This window comes from Ursus americanus, chromosome 10 (genome assembly GCF_024610735.1).
Source record: "Ursus americanus isolate L20-20 chromosome 10, mUrsAme1.1.p, whole genome shotgun sequence".
NCBI classification, from domain to species: Eukaryota; Metazoa; Chordata; class Mammalia; order Carnivora; family Ursidae; genus Ursus; species Ursus americanus.
In genome coordinates this window covers 10,094,790-10,109,209 of record NC_142136.1, presented here as the reverse complement: position 1 = coordinate 10,109,209, position 14,420 = coordinate 10,094,790, and the positions used below count along the sequence as shown (strand labels likewise).

At 37.9% G+C, this 14,420-nt stretch overlaps 1 protein-coding gene across 3 annotated transcripts in view; it reads right to left on the bottom strand.

Moving 5' to 3' along the window:
• NALCN (sodium leak channel, non-selective) overlaps positions 1-14,420 on the bottom strand; it is a 307,920-nt gene that overhangs the window by 172,178 nt on the left and 121,322 nt on the right. For all 3 annotated transcript variants that reach the window (XM_087865000.1, XM_045812791.2, XM_087864999.1), the window contains one exon: positions 5,718-5,849. In XM_087865000.1, the coding sequence (XP_087721126.1) occupies positions 5,718-5,849 (132 nt within the window). The remainder of the gene's footprint in view (positions 1-5,717; positions 5,850-14,420) is intronic.

Below are 14,420 nucleotides of genomic sequence, written 5' to 3'. Positions count from 1 at the left end.
CTGTTCTATAAATAGAAAGAGTAAGATTATTTTTGCCTCCCTAAGAACCAATTTTTACCCCTTTACTGGTGTTTTCATTCCCTGTTGAAAATGCATACTCTATAGATATATCTGGTTTAATGTCACCATAGCAAATCTTAACTAATATTTTCAGGAATGCAGGTTATATGAGTTCTTTTTTTTTAATTTTTTTTATTATATTATGTTAGTCACCATACAGTACATCCCTGGTTTCTGATGTAAAGTTCAATGATTCATTAGTTGTGTATAACACCCAGTGCACCATGCTATTCGTGCCCTCCTTACTACTCATCACCAGTCTATCCCATTCCCCCTCCCCCCTCCCCTCTGAAGCCCTCAGTTTGTTTCTCATAGTCCATAGTCTCTCATGCTTCATTCCCCCTTCTGATTACCCCTCCTTTCTTTATCCCTTTCTTCCCCTACGGATCTTCCTGTTCTTATGTTCCATAGATGAGAGAAATCATAAGATAATTGTCTTTCTCTGCTTATTTCACTTAGCATTACCTCCTCCAGTGCCATCCATGTTGCAGCAAATGTTGAGAACTCATTCTTTCTGATAGCTGAGTAATATTCTATTGTATATATGGACCACAACTTCTTAATCCAGTCATCTGTTGCAGGGCATCTCGGTTCCTTCCACGATTTAGCTATTGTGGACAATGCTGCTATGAACATTGGGGTGCATATGGCCCTTTTCACTATGTCTGTATCTTTGGGGTAAATACCCAGTAGTGCAATGGCTGGGTCATAGGGTAGCTCAATTTTTAACTTTTTAAGGGACCTCCACACTGTTTCCCAGAGTGGCTGTACCAACTTGCATTCCCATCAACAATGTAGGAGGGATCCCCTTTCTCCACATCCTCTCCAGCAGTTGTTGTTTCTTGCCTTGTCAATTTTTGCCATTCTAACTGGCGTAAGGTGGTATCTTAGTATGGTTTTGATTTGAATTTCCCTGATGGCTAATGATTTTGAACATTTTTTTATGTGTCTGTTAGCCATTTGTATGTCATCACTGGAAAAGTGTCTGTTCATATCTTCTGCCCATTTTATGATTTGTTTATTTGTTTCTCGCGTATTGAGCTTGAGAAGTTCTTTGTAGATCTTGGATACCAGTCTTTTATCTGTAGTATCATTTGCAAATATATTCTCCCATTCCATGAGCTGCCTCTTAGTTTTTTTGACTGTTTCCTTGGCTGTGCAGAAGCTTTTTATCTTGATTATTTGAGTTCTTTAAGCACTATACTTTATTATTTCTTCTCTAAGTTTTTCATTTTATATTAATATTATGCCATTTCATATAAACCATAATGCACCCTCTTATCCTCAAGAAAATGACCAATAATGGAATGCAGATTTAAAAATTAGAGGACTTATTCCAAGAAACAGTATTATATTTGTTTCCAGGAAAGTACATCACTTGTGAAAATATTTTTTTAGAGTGAAAAGTATGAGAAATTAATTTAAAATGCTTGTTTTCTAAAAGAACTTGTAACTGGATTTGTGAAGCTAGCAAGTAAAACAGTAAGATGATTGCCAAATTTCTGAAGCTAAGGAGAAAAATAACCAAATGGAAAATGACATGCATAATATAAATACAATAGAAATAGTTCTGCCCTTTTAATTCAATGAATAATGTATGAACATTTATAGGTGACAAATTATAAATGAGCTGATTGTGCCATGCAGGTCTGAGAAGATAAAATGGTAAAGATGTTGCCCAAATGTAGGAAAGATATTTGAAATATATTATCCAAGATTTGTGCTGTGGTCTCTATTTCATACTTTCAAAGAAACATAATGGATATTATGAGAAAATGGATGCAAATTTGTCACAAAAGAAGATTACAGGACAAAAGTCACAAGAAATCCAATTCAGGTAACTCTCTTCTCCTAAATGAAATTCAGATTAAAGAACACCAAAATAAATGCTTATCTGCATCTCTCTAGAGGTGTCTGTAAATCCCCTGCTCTTAGTCTATAGTGTATTTTCAGTATTCTACACAGTTAAAGAGCAAACTTTTGAAATGATTTACTGAGTAGTTGAAAATGCCATTATTATATGATTTCCCTCTTAACAGGGTACTTTCCAAGTCCTTTAGAAGAAAGGACCGAAAAAGTTATTGTCAGAAGAAACTTATTTAGTGAAAATTTTCCAAAAGGGAAATTAAATTTAATGATAATCTGAAAGACTGCTGTTATGGCAAGTGAGTCACTTTCTTAATTTGGTCATTTCTTATGATTAATGAGGTGAAATACGGGTGCCAGGTTTTGTTGGAAGTAAAATAAATGGGTCTTTCATTTAATTTCATTTTAACAAACATCATAAAGCCAAACGTCCTCAGAGGGACACAGAAACAACTTTTCTAGAAAAGATGACTTTCTGAAAGATGGCAAATAGTCCACGCTTTAAGAAATCCTTTCTGCTTCAAACTCACAGCTGTCATAGAAAAGCAGGCAACCAAAGAGACATCCTGGATCTAAACAAGGTAAACCTCTCTCCTGACCAGAAATGCGGTTCTTCATTGCTTACTTCACTGTGCTAGCTCTCCCATCAATTTGTGACTTTCTTAAAAGAGGAATTTTGTTAAAATTGTTAATCTTCTGTGCATAACACTGTGTTAAGTTTCTGTTAAATGTATAGTCTATTGGATATACCTATATATTTATATATTTTTATATAACAATAGAAAAGTACTGTTCGAATTTTATTACTTAAGAGAATGAGAATATCCATTTAAAAATATAATTATGTTCATTATAAAAATGTGATTTTATGTATAATATTAATAAGTGTATTATCTTAGATCAGAATTAAAAATGAAAACTTTTACAAAAGAAAGTAAGTTTACCTTTATACATAGATAAAAACAAAGAAAAATTTTTCTTGTTTCTTGACTAATTTTAAATTTAGGTTAGTTAGTCCAAAGGAGCAAAACTGGTCTCCCGGTATACAACAGAAGCTAAGCAGCTTAATTTATGCCTAAAGGATGTTTTTTAGACTGGAAGTTGATTCTAGTGGGTAGAGTGGTTCATTTTGGATTTTGAAATTATCCTGGAATACAGGATACTCACGAAATTGCTTCTCTGAAACCTCAGGGCCATTTGTGATCTATTTTAAAAATAAACTTTCCAAAATATTATGCTATTGCCTTAAATACTGAATCATGATAGCCCATACACTTGAATTTCTGTTATTACAGCTATTTTAAGAATTAAATGGGATAATGAATTCCTTTAAAGTACTTGGCAACCTAATAGAATCTCCCCCAAATGGCAGCCATTATTGTTGCTAGTATTAGTACATTTGAATTTAACACATAAAGATGTTAGTTGATTTACTCTCTGTTTCTAAAGCTTAAACCAAGGTTAAGCCCACTGCTTATTTTTGTAAATACAGTTTTATTGGGACACCACCATCTGAGCCCACACTCATTTTTGTACACCATTTTTGTACAACAAAAGTAGAATTGAGTAGGTGAGACAAAGGGCGTGTGGCCTGAAAAGCCCACAATGTTTATTATCTGGCTCTTCAAGAAAAGCTTTGCTGTTTTATCCATGTTCACTGAATCTGCTTCCCATGTCCTTGCCTCGGCTGGTTCTGCCCCAAATGCATGGCTTCCTCCACAGCCCTTTCCAGAAGGGGGTCCTCATGCTCCAGTGTCCCAAATGGCGCAAGTAGGATAGCACGTGGATGAGGAAGAGATGCCCTGTCTATTACTCCTCAACACTCCTTTGAGGTGTATTCCATCAGCTTAAGACATCCTCTCATCGGACTCTCCCTGTGACTGCCATCCATCAATCTCTCCATCAGTCCTTCCTACGTGTTTCTGCCTACACTCCTTCCCCAAGACCTGGCCTCATGCTGAATGACTTCAACGTCATTGTGAAGATTTCAGCCAACATCTTAGTTTGATAGCTCCTTGCCATCTTGCCTTGACTCCATCATGATGTTTGAGCCAATCACATCCATGTAACACTGAATTTTATATTTAGTTGTCCAGAATTATTCTGAAATCCTAAATCCTGGGTCGCACTTTCCAATCAGCACCTTACCTTCTCTAGCTCTCTCAGAAACACCAGCCTGGAAACTCTCAAGAGCTGGCTTAGTCTAAGTGTTGCCTTTCTCCCCTTTACGCAAGGCCTAAAAAGGGCACAGACCTGTCTAAATTGGTATCATTATGAATTTGTAGCCTCAAAATTCACCTGGGTCTTCAGCATTGGAATTGATATATCTTTAATTTGTTTTTTTTTTTTTTCATTCTTCACAGGATCCACACCTTCCCATTTTATAGTCTTGTTATCAGGCTGGATATAGAGGTCTATATATATATATCTGGGATAACTTCAATGTTCGATCCTTGCATTAGAAATTCACCTGCAAATATTACAATTGGTCGATGTTTCCTGTGCTTTTTATGACAATCCAATCTTTGTGTGCTGGATCTGCAGCAAAATTATACCTATTTTTCAAGTGTCAGGCTGGATATAATTTCTTCATGAGCTCCTGTCATTGGTACTCTGCAGCATAAAACACTTATTGTTTACTGTCTATATTTCTGTAAGCTCCATATACCACATAGCAATTAAGCAGCGTCACATCACAGAAGTTTAATATAAATGATATTTTGTTACAGGCAGCAAACCTCTATGAAGAGGGGAATTCATAAGTGACTCCTTAAAAGTTTCTTGATACCCACATAGATGTTAACATTCAATAGGTATATGCTATCAATTCTTTTTCTGAAAAGTTTATGTGTGGGTGGATTGAATTTTTATTAGCCAAATCCATTTTTAAATATACTGGAAGAATTCTGGATATCTTAGAGAACTCAACTATATGGCAAATTGATTTTTTTACATGGAAAATGCTTTTATAATAAAAATAGTCAAATTACTATTTTTCTGTTTTTAAGTTTACTTTTTCATATATTGGATTTCTTAAAGGGTAGTTCAGCTGTGTATGCATACCTCACTTAAAAGATAAATGGGTTTCTAAAGAGTTATATGTCAGCCCATTTTTCCATAAATATGTAATCACTGAATTCTGAGATGTATTTTAGAAATAATTTTTCACAATAAAAAAGTGGTCTCTGAATGTCATTAAAATATTAAGAATCAACTATTAACAAAGCTACTCAAGCGATAAGAAGTACTATTTCAGAACTCTAGTATGGTATGTAACGTGCTAGATGCTTATTTAATCACTAAACCTACCTGCTCCTGACTTGGTATCTTTAGCACAGGCAGTAACACCTCAGTTTCTAGTACAGAAATTATTGTATTATCTTTTTCAATTTTGCTCCTGCCCTCTCTGGGTATCGTCAAGCTGACTTGCTTACTTAGTCTTCCGAATCTGTGCTTGCTTACCCTTAGTAGGAAACAGACTAACACAACGTGAGAAAGGGAGAGAAAATGAGAGGTGGATAGGAAAATAGCAAGCTCAGAAGAGTAAGAGCTGGGGCAAAGGAGTTACCTTGGCAACGTGACACAGTGGGGAAGTCACTCAGTCTGAGGGCGACAGAAAATGAGCCAGGCAACACAGTGACCAAAGAAACATTTAAGAAGCAGACAATGAATCAGCTTTGGTCAAAGTCAAGTAATTAAGGAATTGATGTTAATTTTCATATTTGTAAAAGACACCATCTGAGGTTCACCTTTACCTTGAACACTGAGCTGCCTCCGAGTGGGCTGCTTACCTCTGCGAGATAGAACTCGTCATACTGTCTTCTGAAGCTCTCTCCTTTGTGGTAGTTGCTCGCAGCGACTATCACATCCACAGTCACCATGCTCAGAATGAACATGTGGAAAACTGACGACCGCATCATTTGCTGAGGAGGCAAAACAGATGAACTCTTAACAAAGACAGAAACCGCCCTAGGAAGTTACCCCAATTTTATAGAGATGAAAATGGAGGCTCAGCGAAGTTAAATAACTTTCCCGCTGTCACACAAGTATTGCAGGTGGACCCTTAATTTGGACCCAAATCTACTGCCTACCCTGAGGTGAAATAATTAGGCATTCAAAAATAATGACTGTTATTTTGATGGCTAGCTTGTATTCAATGCTTACAATGTTCCAGGCTATGCTCTAAGTATGTTATTTACTTTATCTCTTTTAATCTCCACTGTAGCCCTATATAGCAGGATATATTCCTCAGTTTTTCCAGTGAGTTCAGAGAAATTAAGTCATTTGTCCAAGATCACACAGCAAGTACACAGTAGAAGCAGACTCCATATCCAAATCTGTTTAAAGTCCATTCATGGTTGGGTAGACAATATATAAAAGGAGAGAGTACAGGCTGAAGGCCTCGGGCAGCAAAAAAAAAAAAAAAAAAAGATAGAGAAGCTGGCCTATGGAAAGGACCCGAGTGCATAACAACAAACCATTAAATAACATCCCTGGGCACCAACTGCCTAGAGACTAGCGCCACCATGTGCGGAGGCCTTGGTTCTTCTTGGCACAGATCCTTACATTTGATCTGACCTGAGAATTCTTCCATTTTTGCCACGAAAAGCACCTAAGTAAAGCGGAAACTGGGGATGGGAAACGAGAAACAGGGCTGCCTCTCTGAGCTGCTGTCTTAGGCATCCACACATGTGACTTCACAGGACCTTTAATACCCTGCACTTGTCACTAAGGACATGGGCTCAGAGCCAAATTGCATGGAGCGGAGATTCCACCACATACAAGTTCTGCAGTCCTTGGCAAGTTAACTAAGCCTCTCTGGGCTTCCATTTTTTCATCAGTAGAGATAACAGTGACCACTCCAAAGGTTGTTACCATTTTAAATGATTCAATATTTGTAAAGCGCTTAGAAGAGTGCTTGCATATTTTAAGTGTTCTTATAAAGATTTGCAATGAAAATAAATGTAATTCTGTGAATCCAGGCATTGTTTTCTGTCCAGGAACGGGAAATTAATTGCCCAAGGTCAAAGAATTAATTATGTTATGTATTCGATCGAATCCAGAACCAAGGGAGAGAAATAAAAGTGATAAGATCTAATAATTTTAGAGATGTCGGAGCTATTAGAAAAGCAGATATTTAGTAAGGGTCTGTGTCAATGTGGCTATGGAGGCATTACATCCATGTGCCTTTGACTTTATTTTATAGGTAATACAAAATCAAATTCCAGGACTGCCAATCAATATATTTAAACGTACATCAATTTGCTTGCAGGAACTACTGATCTTCATAATAGATAAACAACTCAGTCGGCATGTTTCTATTCTCATTAGAATTTTTATTGTTATTTGGTCTCTCTTGAATTGTGAGAGTTACATTCCATAACTATTATTCCTTTTCTATACTCTTTTCAACATAATGTTCTATTAAAAACATTTCAACCGAGTTCTACTTTATCTGCATGACAGAAAAGCCACAACTCTCTCTTTCTATTTTCCTTAGCTGTGGATTTGTGTCTTAAGTAAACTGTTATTACTGAAAGCTCCAAACAAAGCTTTTAGCCACGGCTGTCAGAAAACTTTTAAATTGGTTTTGTAACTGTCACAGCTTCACTTTGGTGCTGTCATTATAATTAGGTTGTTTTTTGTCTGAATGTCTACGTGTCCCTGTTGGTACAGAGTCATTAAAATAATCACTTACAATGGATTTTGATACACTATAATCACCACTGCTTAGCTGACTTTCTCCAAAGTAATAACGCTCAAATATTAAATAAGAATTAAGGTGATCAGTATGTGCAGTAGCTAAATCTGAATATTAGAACCAGTAACTCTAGCTTTGAAGTGAGAGCTAGTGACATGGTCCACTTCAGCTCAATTCAATCCAACCGAAGTTGACTGGCTGTCGGTTTCCTTAACGTGGAAGGGCTAGAAACGTTATGGTTGGATTCATGCTTATATCTATAGGACAGTACAAATTTATACCCTTCAATTTTTTATTTTCTCATAAAAATTCATGTAAAGAGAAATGTTAAAGTTGAGTCAGTTCCACAAAATATTATATAACTTGAGATTTTTCAGAATTATTTAACATGGATGTGGATATATATATCTATAAACACATATATGCATGTGTGTATATATATTTTTATACATATATGTATATATTTCTATATATAACATAAAACTCTTTGGATCCTGCATAGACATTCAACTTTTTAAGGTTCCCTTCAATTGCAATGTCATTTTAGTTTATATTTTTATTTATTTATTTATTTTTAAAGATTTTATTTATTTATTTGACAGAGATAGAGACAGCCAGCGAGAGAGGGATCACAAGTAGGGGGAGTGGGAGAGGAAGAAGCAGGCTCATAGCAGAGGAGCCTGATGTGGGGCTCAATCCCATAACACCGAGATCATGCCCTGAGCCGAAGGCAGACGCTTAACCGCTGTGCGCCCCTAGTTTATATTTTTTAAAAAATCAGACAAGTTCTACATATATTTTTAGTTTGGCTTTGATCCAAGGAAAACCAATTATATGTGACAGGTGGAATTACCAAAATACAAATAAAAGACTATAGCAGAACCATCCCCAAGGCAGCAGTATCTGTTAGGAATGCTCAGGAGCTTTACTACTCAAAGTGTGGTCCTTGGACCAGGAGTTTCCTGAGAGTGTATTAGAAATGCAGGTTCTCAGGCCCTCTTCCAGACCTACTGAATCAGAATCTGCATTTTTAACAAGGTCACTGATAAATTAATGTGCATATTAAACTGTGAGAGGCTCTGTTGTAGAGGATACAAACTGGGCGAACTTGTTTAAGGTCAATACTTGCTGGACTATTATGGTAATATGTTAGGATACGCCATCACAAAATGAATGCCTACCTTCTCCTGCTCTCCCACTCCAAGATTAAAACCCAACTAAACCAGGGTCATGAAGACAAAAGTTATGTGTTGACTTTTCAATCATTTGGGGTGAGTTTTATGAAGACCCCATCACAGATCCTTTCATTAAAGTCTAGGGATGCAGGTGGTGTCTAGAATCTGGAAAAGGCAAGAAAATTGTTTCTTCCCTAGAATTCCAGAAGTAATGCAAGCCTTCCTGAGACCTCCGTTTCAGCCAGCTGAAACTCATTTCGAAGTTCTGATCCACAGAACTATAAATAATGTGTTGTTGTAAGTCAGTAAGTTTGAAGTAATGTGTTAAAGCAGAATAGGAATCTAATACAAATACTGTTTGTGATTTTGACATACACCAGTTCAAATTCATCTCCTATGAAACCTGACTGTATAAAGCGCCAGCATCACAAAATTCTACCTCACCAAAGGGCTCCACCCACGGTGATATGCCAGTACGTGTCTCTGTAAACTTTATCACTACAAATGTAAACTCATTATGGCAACCAAGGTTTACATCTTACTTCGTTTCAGAACATGTAATGAGATAATGGGTCTGCAGCATGATACTGAGTCCCACCTCAAGCAGAAGAAAGAGAAAGGTTACTGTTCTTTATATAGTTCTGAGTTCTACTGTAAAAGGAATGTTCTCAAGAGACTGTGAGGTCTACACCAAATATGGATAGGGACCCTCACTCAACTCAAATTGACACCAGCAAGATGTATTATCAAAACAAGAGCTACCATTTGAGTGCTTGGTTTGTGGAACGTTTTGTTCCAAGCATATTGTGTGCTGATGTAAAAATATCGTTTAATCAACAACCCTGTGTGATAGGTGTTTTATTATCCCCTTTCACATGTGCAGAAAGGACAAGGAAAGATTAAGTAGACTTCCAAGCTCATAGAGTTAGAAAGTAGTCTCAGGTGTTTTGAGTCCAAAGTAGTGCTCTCTTGAATTCTAACAGGCAGTCAAAATGCCTCTGACGTTGCTCTACATATTAAAGAAGAAAGAACAGCAACTCCTTCGCTGTTTGTGATTAAACAGAGGGAACAAGTTTGCGAACCTTATATTTGAAAGCTGAAGATAGTCTGTTCTTTACAGAAGAGCATAAGATCTCCAGGGTGGGGGGAAAAAAGTCAGTTTTGAAGACAGGCTGAGCTGAGTTCAAATCTTGACTCTCTGCATGATTTAACCTCTCTGTGACTTAGTGTTCGTATGTGAGAAAAGAATGTGAGAGTGCCTACACCACTAGGTTATAACATGAATATAAATGAGACTATTTAGTATAGAGTCTTGCCCATAGCTGACATCTTGCACTCGGGACTCTTATTATTATTACCACTGTATTTGAAAACACTCTAAGCATTTAAAGGTAGAGAGAGAATCAGTTACTTGTGTGGAAGGTAAGAAGGAACAATACGAGAAATCAAGCTGAAGAGGTAACTAATCTTGAGAGGGACCATGAAGGCGTATAGACTTTAAGAAAGGTCTTACGCTATCCCATTTTTAGTTTGGGTGCTTCATAGGAGCTATTTTATTAATTTGTTCAGTAATTTTGCCTTAAAGATTCTGAAGACTCTGCAGGCAAACATCCAACAAATCAAAACTGTGGCCTTGGAGGTCACAATGAAGATAAATTAGGATAATGAGTAGTACAGCTCAGAAATCAAATCTTTCTTTAAATTGCCGCTTGAGAGACTAAAACAGCCCACCTTGGTAAACAAATTTCATGCACTGTACATTGTATCAACCATGTACTAAAAACTGTGCTTTAATTAGACCTCAAAATAAACACATTTGGAGAACAATGCAATCACACGATGATATTCTCAGAAACAGTCTTGTATACACAGCCATGAGCATAAGAACAAGAACATAATGTAAAAGACCAAGTACATAAAACCTGAAATACATCTCTCAGGTGCAGTGGTGCGTCTTTCGCTTCCTGTATTTAGAAGACATCTGGGTATATGTTACTTCTATAATCAATATATAAAATAATGCTGTCTGGTATAGAGAATTTGTGTTAAAAAAGCAAACATATTTATAACAAGACTGAAAACAGAACCAGTAGATGTCCTTAGAAACTCTGCCTTTCCCATCTGTCTGCCCCTAGAGAGCCAGAGGATAGAAGGAAATCCACAAGTGACTTCCCTCAAAGGCCCTGAGAGTCTGTGATATCCCTGAATAGGTCAAGCCCTGACTGTGTTTCTCTCTTTCGTGGAAAGAAAGCTTGGAGACTTCCCAAACATGGAAGTCAAATTGTAGAAAGAAGGAAGAGGAGGTTAGTAAAGATGCTCTCATCACTTGGCCAGCATGAGCCTATCTCTCACTCTAGTCTGTAAGAGTAAGGTTAGAGGTTAAATCATAAATTGCCACAAAAGTATTTATTACTGTTACTAATATTTTTCAAACGCCAATTCTACTGTGTTAAAACAAACTAGACTTCAACGAAAAGTAAATGCATGCCCAGTGGAAAAGAAATGCCACTAAGAAGGACCGGCTATTACTATTACTTATTATTAATAAGCCAGTGACTCACATTTCTTCTAGCCCTTGTGGCAGAGTCCGAAGTGGGACCTACCTCCCTGCCACTAAGAAAGGACCGGCTATTACTATTACTTATTATTAATAAGCCAGTGACTCACATTTCTTCTAGCCCCTGTGGCAGAGACCGAAGTGGGACCTACCTCCCTGCATCCACAGCCTTGGCAGCGCCCTCCCATTCTGACTCTGGACTTAGCCACGTGACTTGTTTGGTAGCAAGACAACAGCAGAGATGACGTGAACAGAGACTCAGAAAATAGTTGAGGGTTGAGACTTATTCTTGCAGCTCCTGGGACCCCGAGCCATCACTTTGACACTCCAGGCAGGCTTGCTGCATGGAGCGCACAGACCCCGTCATCCCCTTTACCCCGCAAATCAGTCATGCCCCAGAGACAGAAATGCTAGCTGACGAGCTAGCTGAGGACGCCGGCTGAGTGCAGACACAAGACGAGCCCGGCCGTGATCAGCTGAGACCGGCTCAGATTAGCCGCCGAGCCACAAATTCATGAGCAAAAATCAGTATCTGTTTTATAAGCTGTTAAGTTTTAGGGGTGGCTTGTTGTTTAACCAATACATCCACCAAGCCTGTTTCCTCACCCTTGACACAGAGCTAAATGACATTACTTAGCCTGTTAGCATCGAAGTGGGGCAGTAGAGTGGTTCTCATCACCAGAATGGAATGGAAATGATGTGTCATTTTGAAAGGGGCAATTAAGAAAGGGTGTACCTTCTCCAAGCTCTTTCTCTCTTACCCTCTATAGTGACCTTGGAAACTAGGTGCTTCAGATGAGATTATCAAAAACTTTACTATATATATATGTATACACACACACACACACACACACACACACACACACACACACACACCCATACATTTCTATGTATATATGGGTGTATATATATATGCTGTCTCTGAAGGAGGTCGGGGAACACAGTTGGCCCCATGTGTGGTGTGCTGGAGCTGCAATTGTGTAACTCTCTCCCCAGCTTCGTGTTCAATGTCACGTTGTTAACTTGAAATTGGCCATAGTGGGAACACCATGGAAATTAGCAAATGCTACCAGTCAGGACTCTCCCACTTCAAGATGGTTATTAAACATTTTAAACATTTCCAAGCACACCACTGTCCCATGCCCAGCTGCCCCAGCTCTCTGGCACCTCCTTGTTACTCCAGGCTGGATGACGTATATATAGTCCCATTATGATACTTAGGGACCCGTCGTGACTCATAATGCCAAGGGTACTCACATAGACCCTCTCACTCTTGATCCTATTTTTTAGACGTATTAATGTGAAGTAAGTAAAACAAATTAGGACATTTAAGTTCAAGTAATTTTTTTTTTTTTTTTAGAGAGAGAGAGAGAGATAGGAGGGGGAGAGGGAGAGAGAGAATCTTAAGCAGGCTCCATGCCCAAACCAGAAACTAACGCGGGCCTTAATCTCACAACACTGAGATCATAACCTCAGCTAAAATCACGAGTAGGACACTTACCCAACTAGTACTACGATCTTCTATCTATATATTCCAAGGACCTGCACCATTCAGCCTTGGGCACAAGAGAACCCAGAGTGATGACTGGGTGATGAGGCCACTGCACGTATTCCAGCAATAAGACTCCGTCAGTGACCGTCCCTTCCTCAGACCCTCTGATTCTGACTTACAGTCGATTATAGGTGAAATGCCACAGTGCAGGTGCTGACATTTTCTACTTTCTCACTAGCACTCCACAGGCCATAGAGTTACTAGCTAGTCACCACATTTTGACGAAAGATGCTTTTTTTTTAAAGATTTTATTTATTTATTTGAGAGAGAGAGAGAGACAGCCAGCGAGAGAGGGAACACAAGCAGAGGGAGTGGGAGAGGAAGAAGCAGGCTCCCAGCAGAGGAGCCTGATGTGGGGCTCGATCCCAGAACACCGGGACCACGCCCTGAGCCAAAGGCAGATGCTTAACGATTGAGCCACCCAGGGCCCCCACAAAAAGTGCTTTCTTAGTCTTAGTTATCATTATTGTTGTGAGTTTCTCTTTGTCTTCATGAGTACTTCAGTGAGAAATTAGAAAGGTCCATGGCAAGGCTGCTAGACAGGGGACCCTTAAACTATGATGATTAGAAGGTCTTTGGACACTTCAACTGACATTCCCCTGGCTAATTAAAAAGTCTATATGGAGGATCACTTCAAATTTACTTTTATTTGTTTATTTTTATTTTTAGTATTAAATGGTGGACAAGTGAACATAAAACTTGTTTTAAATTCAAGAGGGAAAGCACAAATTCAAAAATGAAATTAAATAGCAGTCATTTGCAACAAATTTTAGATCTGACACAATGAAGGACTTAGGCTGCTACATTTGATGAATGCAGAGTTAAGCGAGAATTTTTGAACTATATTGTATCTTGAAGTGGGAGATTATTTTGAGATACTTAAATTATTGAGGAAAAAGAGAAAAACAAATTTGAGGGATTGAAAAAATAAGGAGGGACTATACTGACTGAAATGACAAGTTTTTTTTTACTTGGTCCAAACCTGGACGGCTGATGAGCCGTAGGGCATGGGGGGAGTCACACTGCTCCTCCAAACCCTTCAACTGCACTGATTGTGCTGAACAGTGAGATAAACACATAGCAATTTCAAACCCTGGCTGAAGACTTTAAGGAAGGCTGCATATTTAGCCCCAGAAATCAAGACTCAGAAGAAGAATAACGTATCCTTCATTTTTTCCAAAGGTGGCAATGTAACAAATATTTGATGGAAATTTGTCTCCAAAGACTGTATTATGAATGCCTGGCATAAGTTGGTAAATGTCTCCTGATTAATATAAATGTAAATACCGAAGAGTCATGGGACTTATTCAAACTGGAAGATGAAAATATACGACAATATAGGAATTTAGTTTGGGATAATCTGAAATGCAAATAATTTTAAGATGTTCTGAATACTTCGTTCTTCCAATGAGGCCCCAAAATCAAAGACACAAAACAATTTATCAACAGAAGATAGATAAATAAATAACAATAGTATTAATTTTATCTCATTTTTATCATGTCTGATCT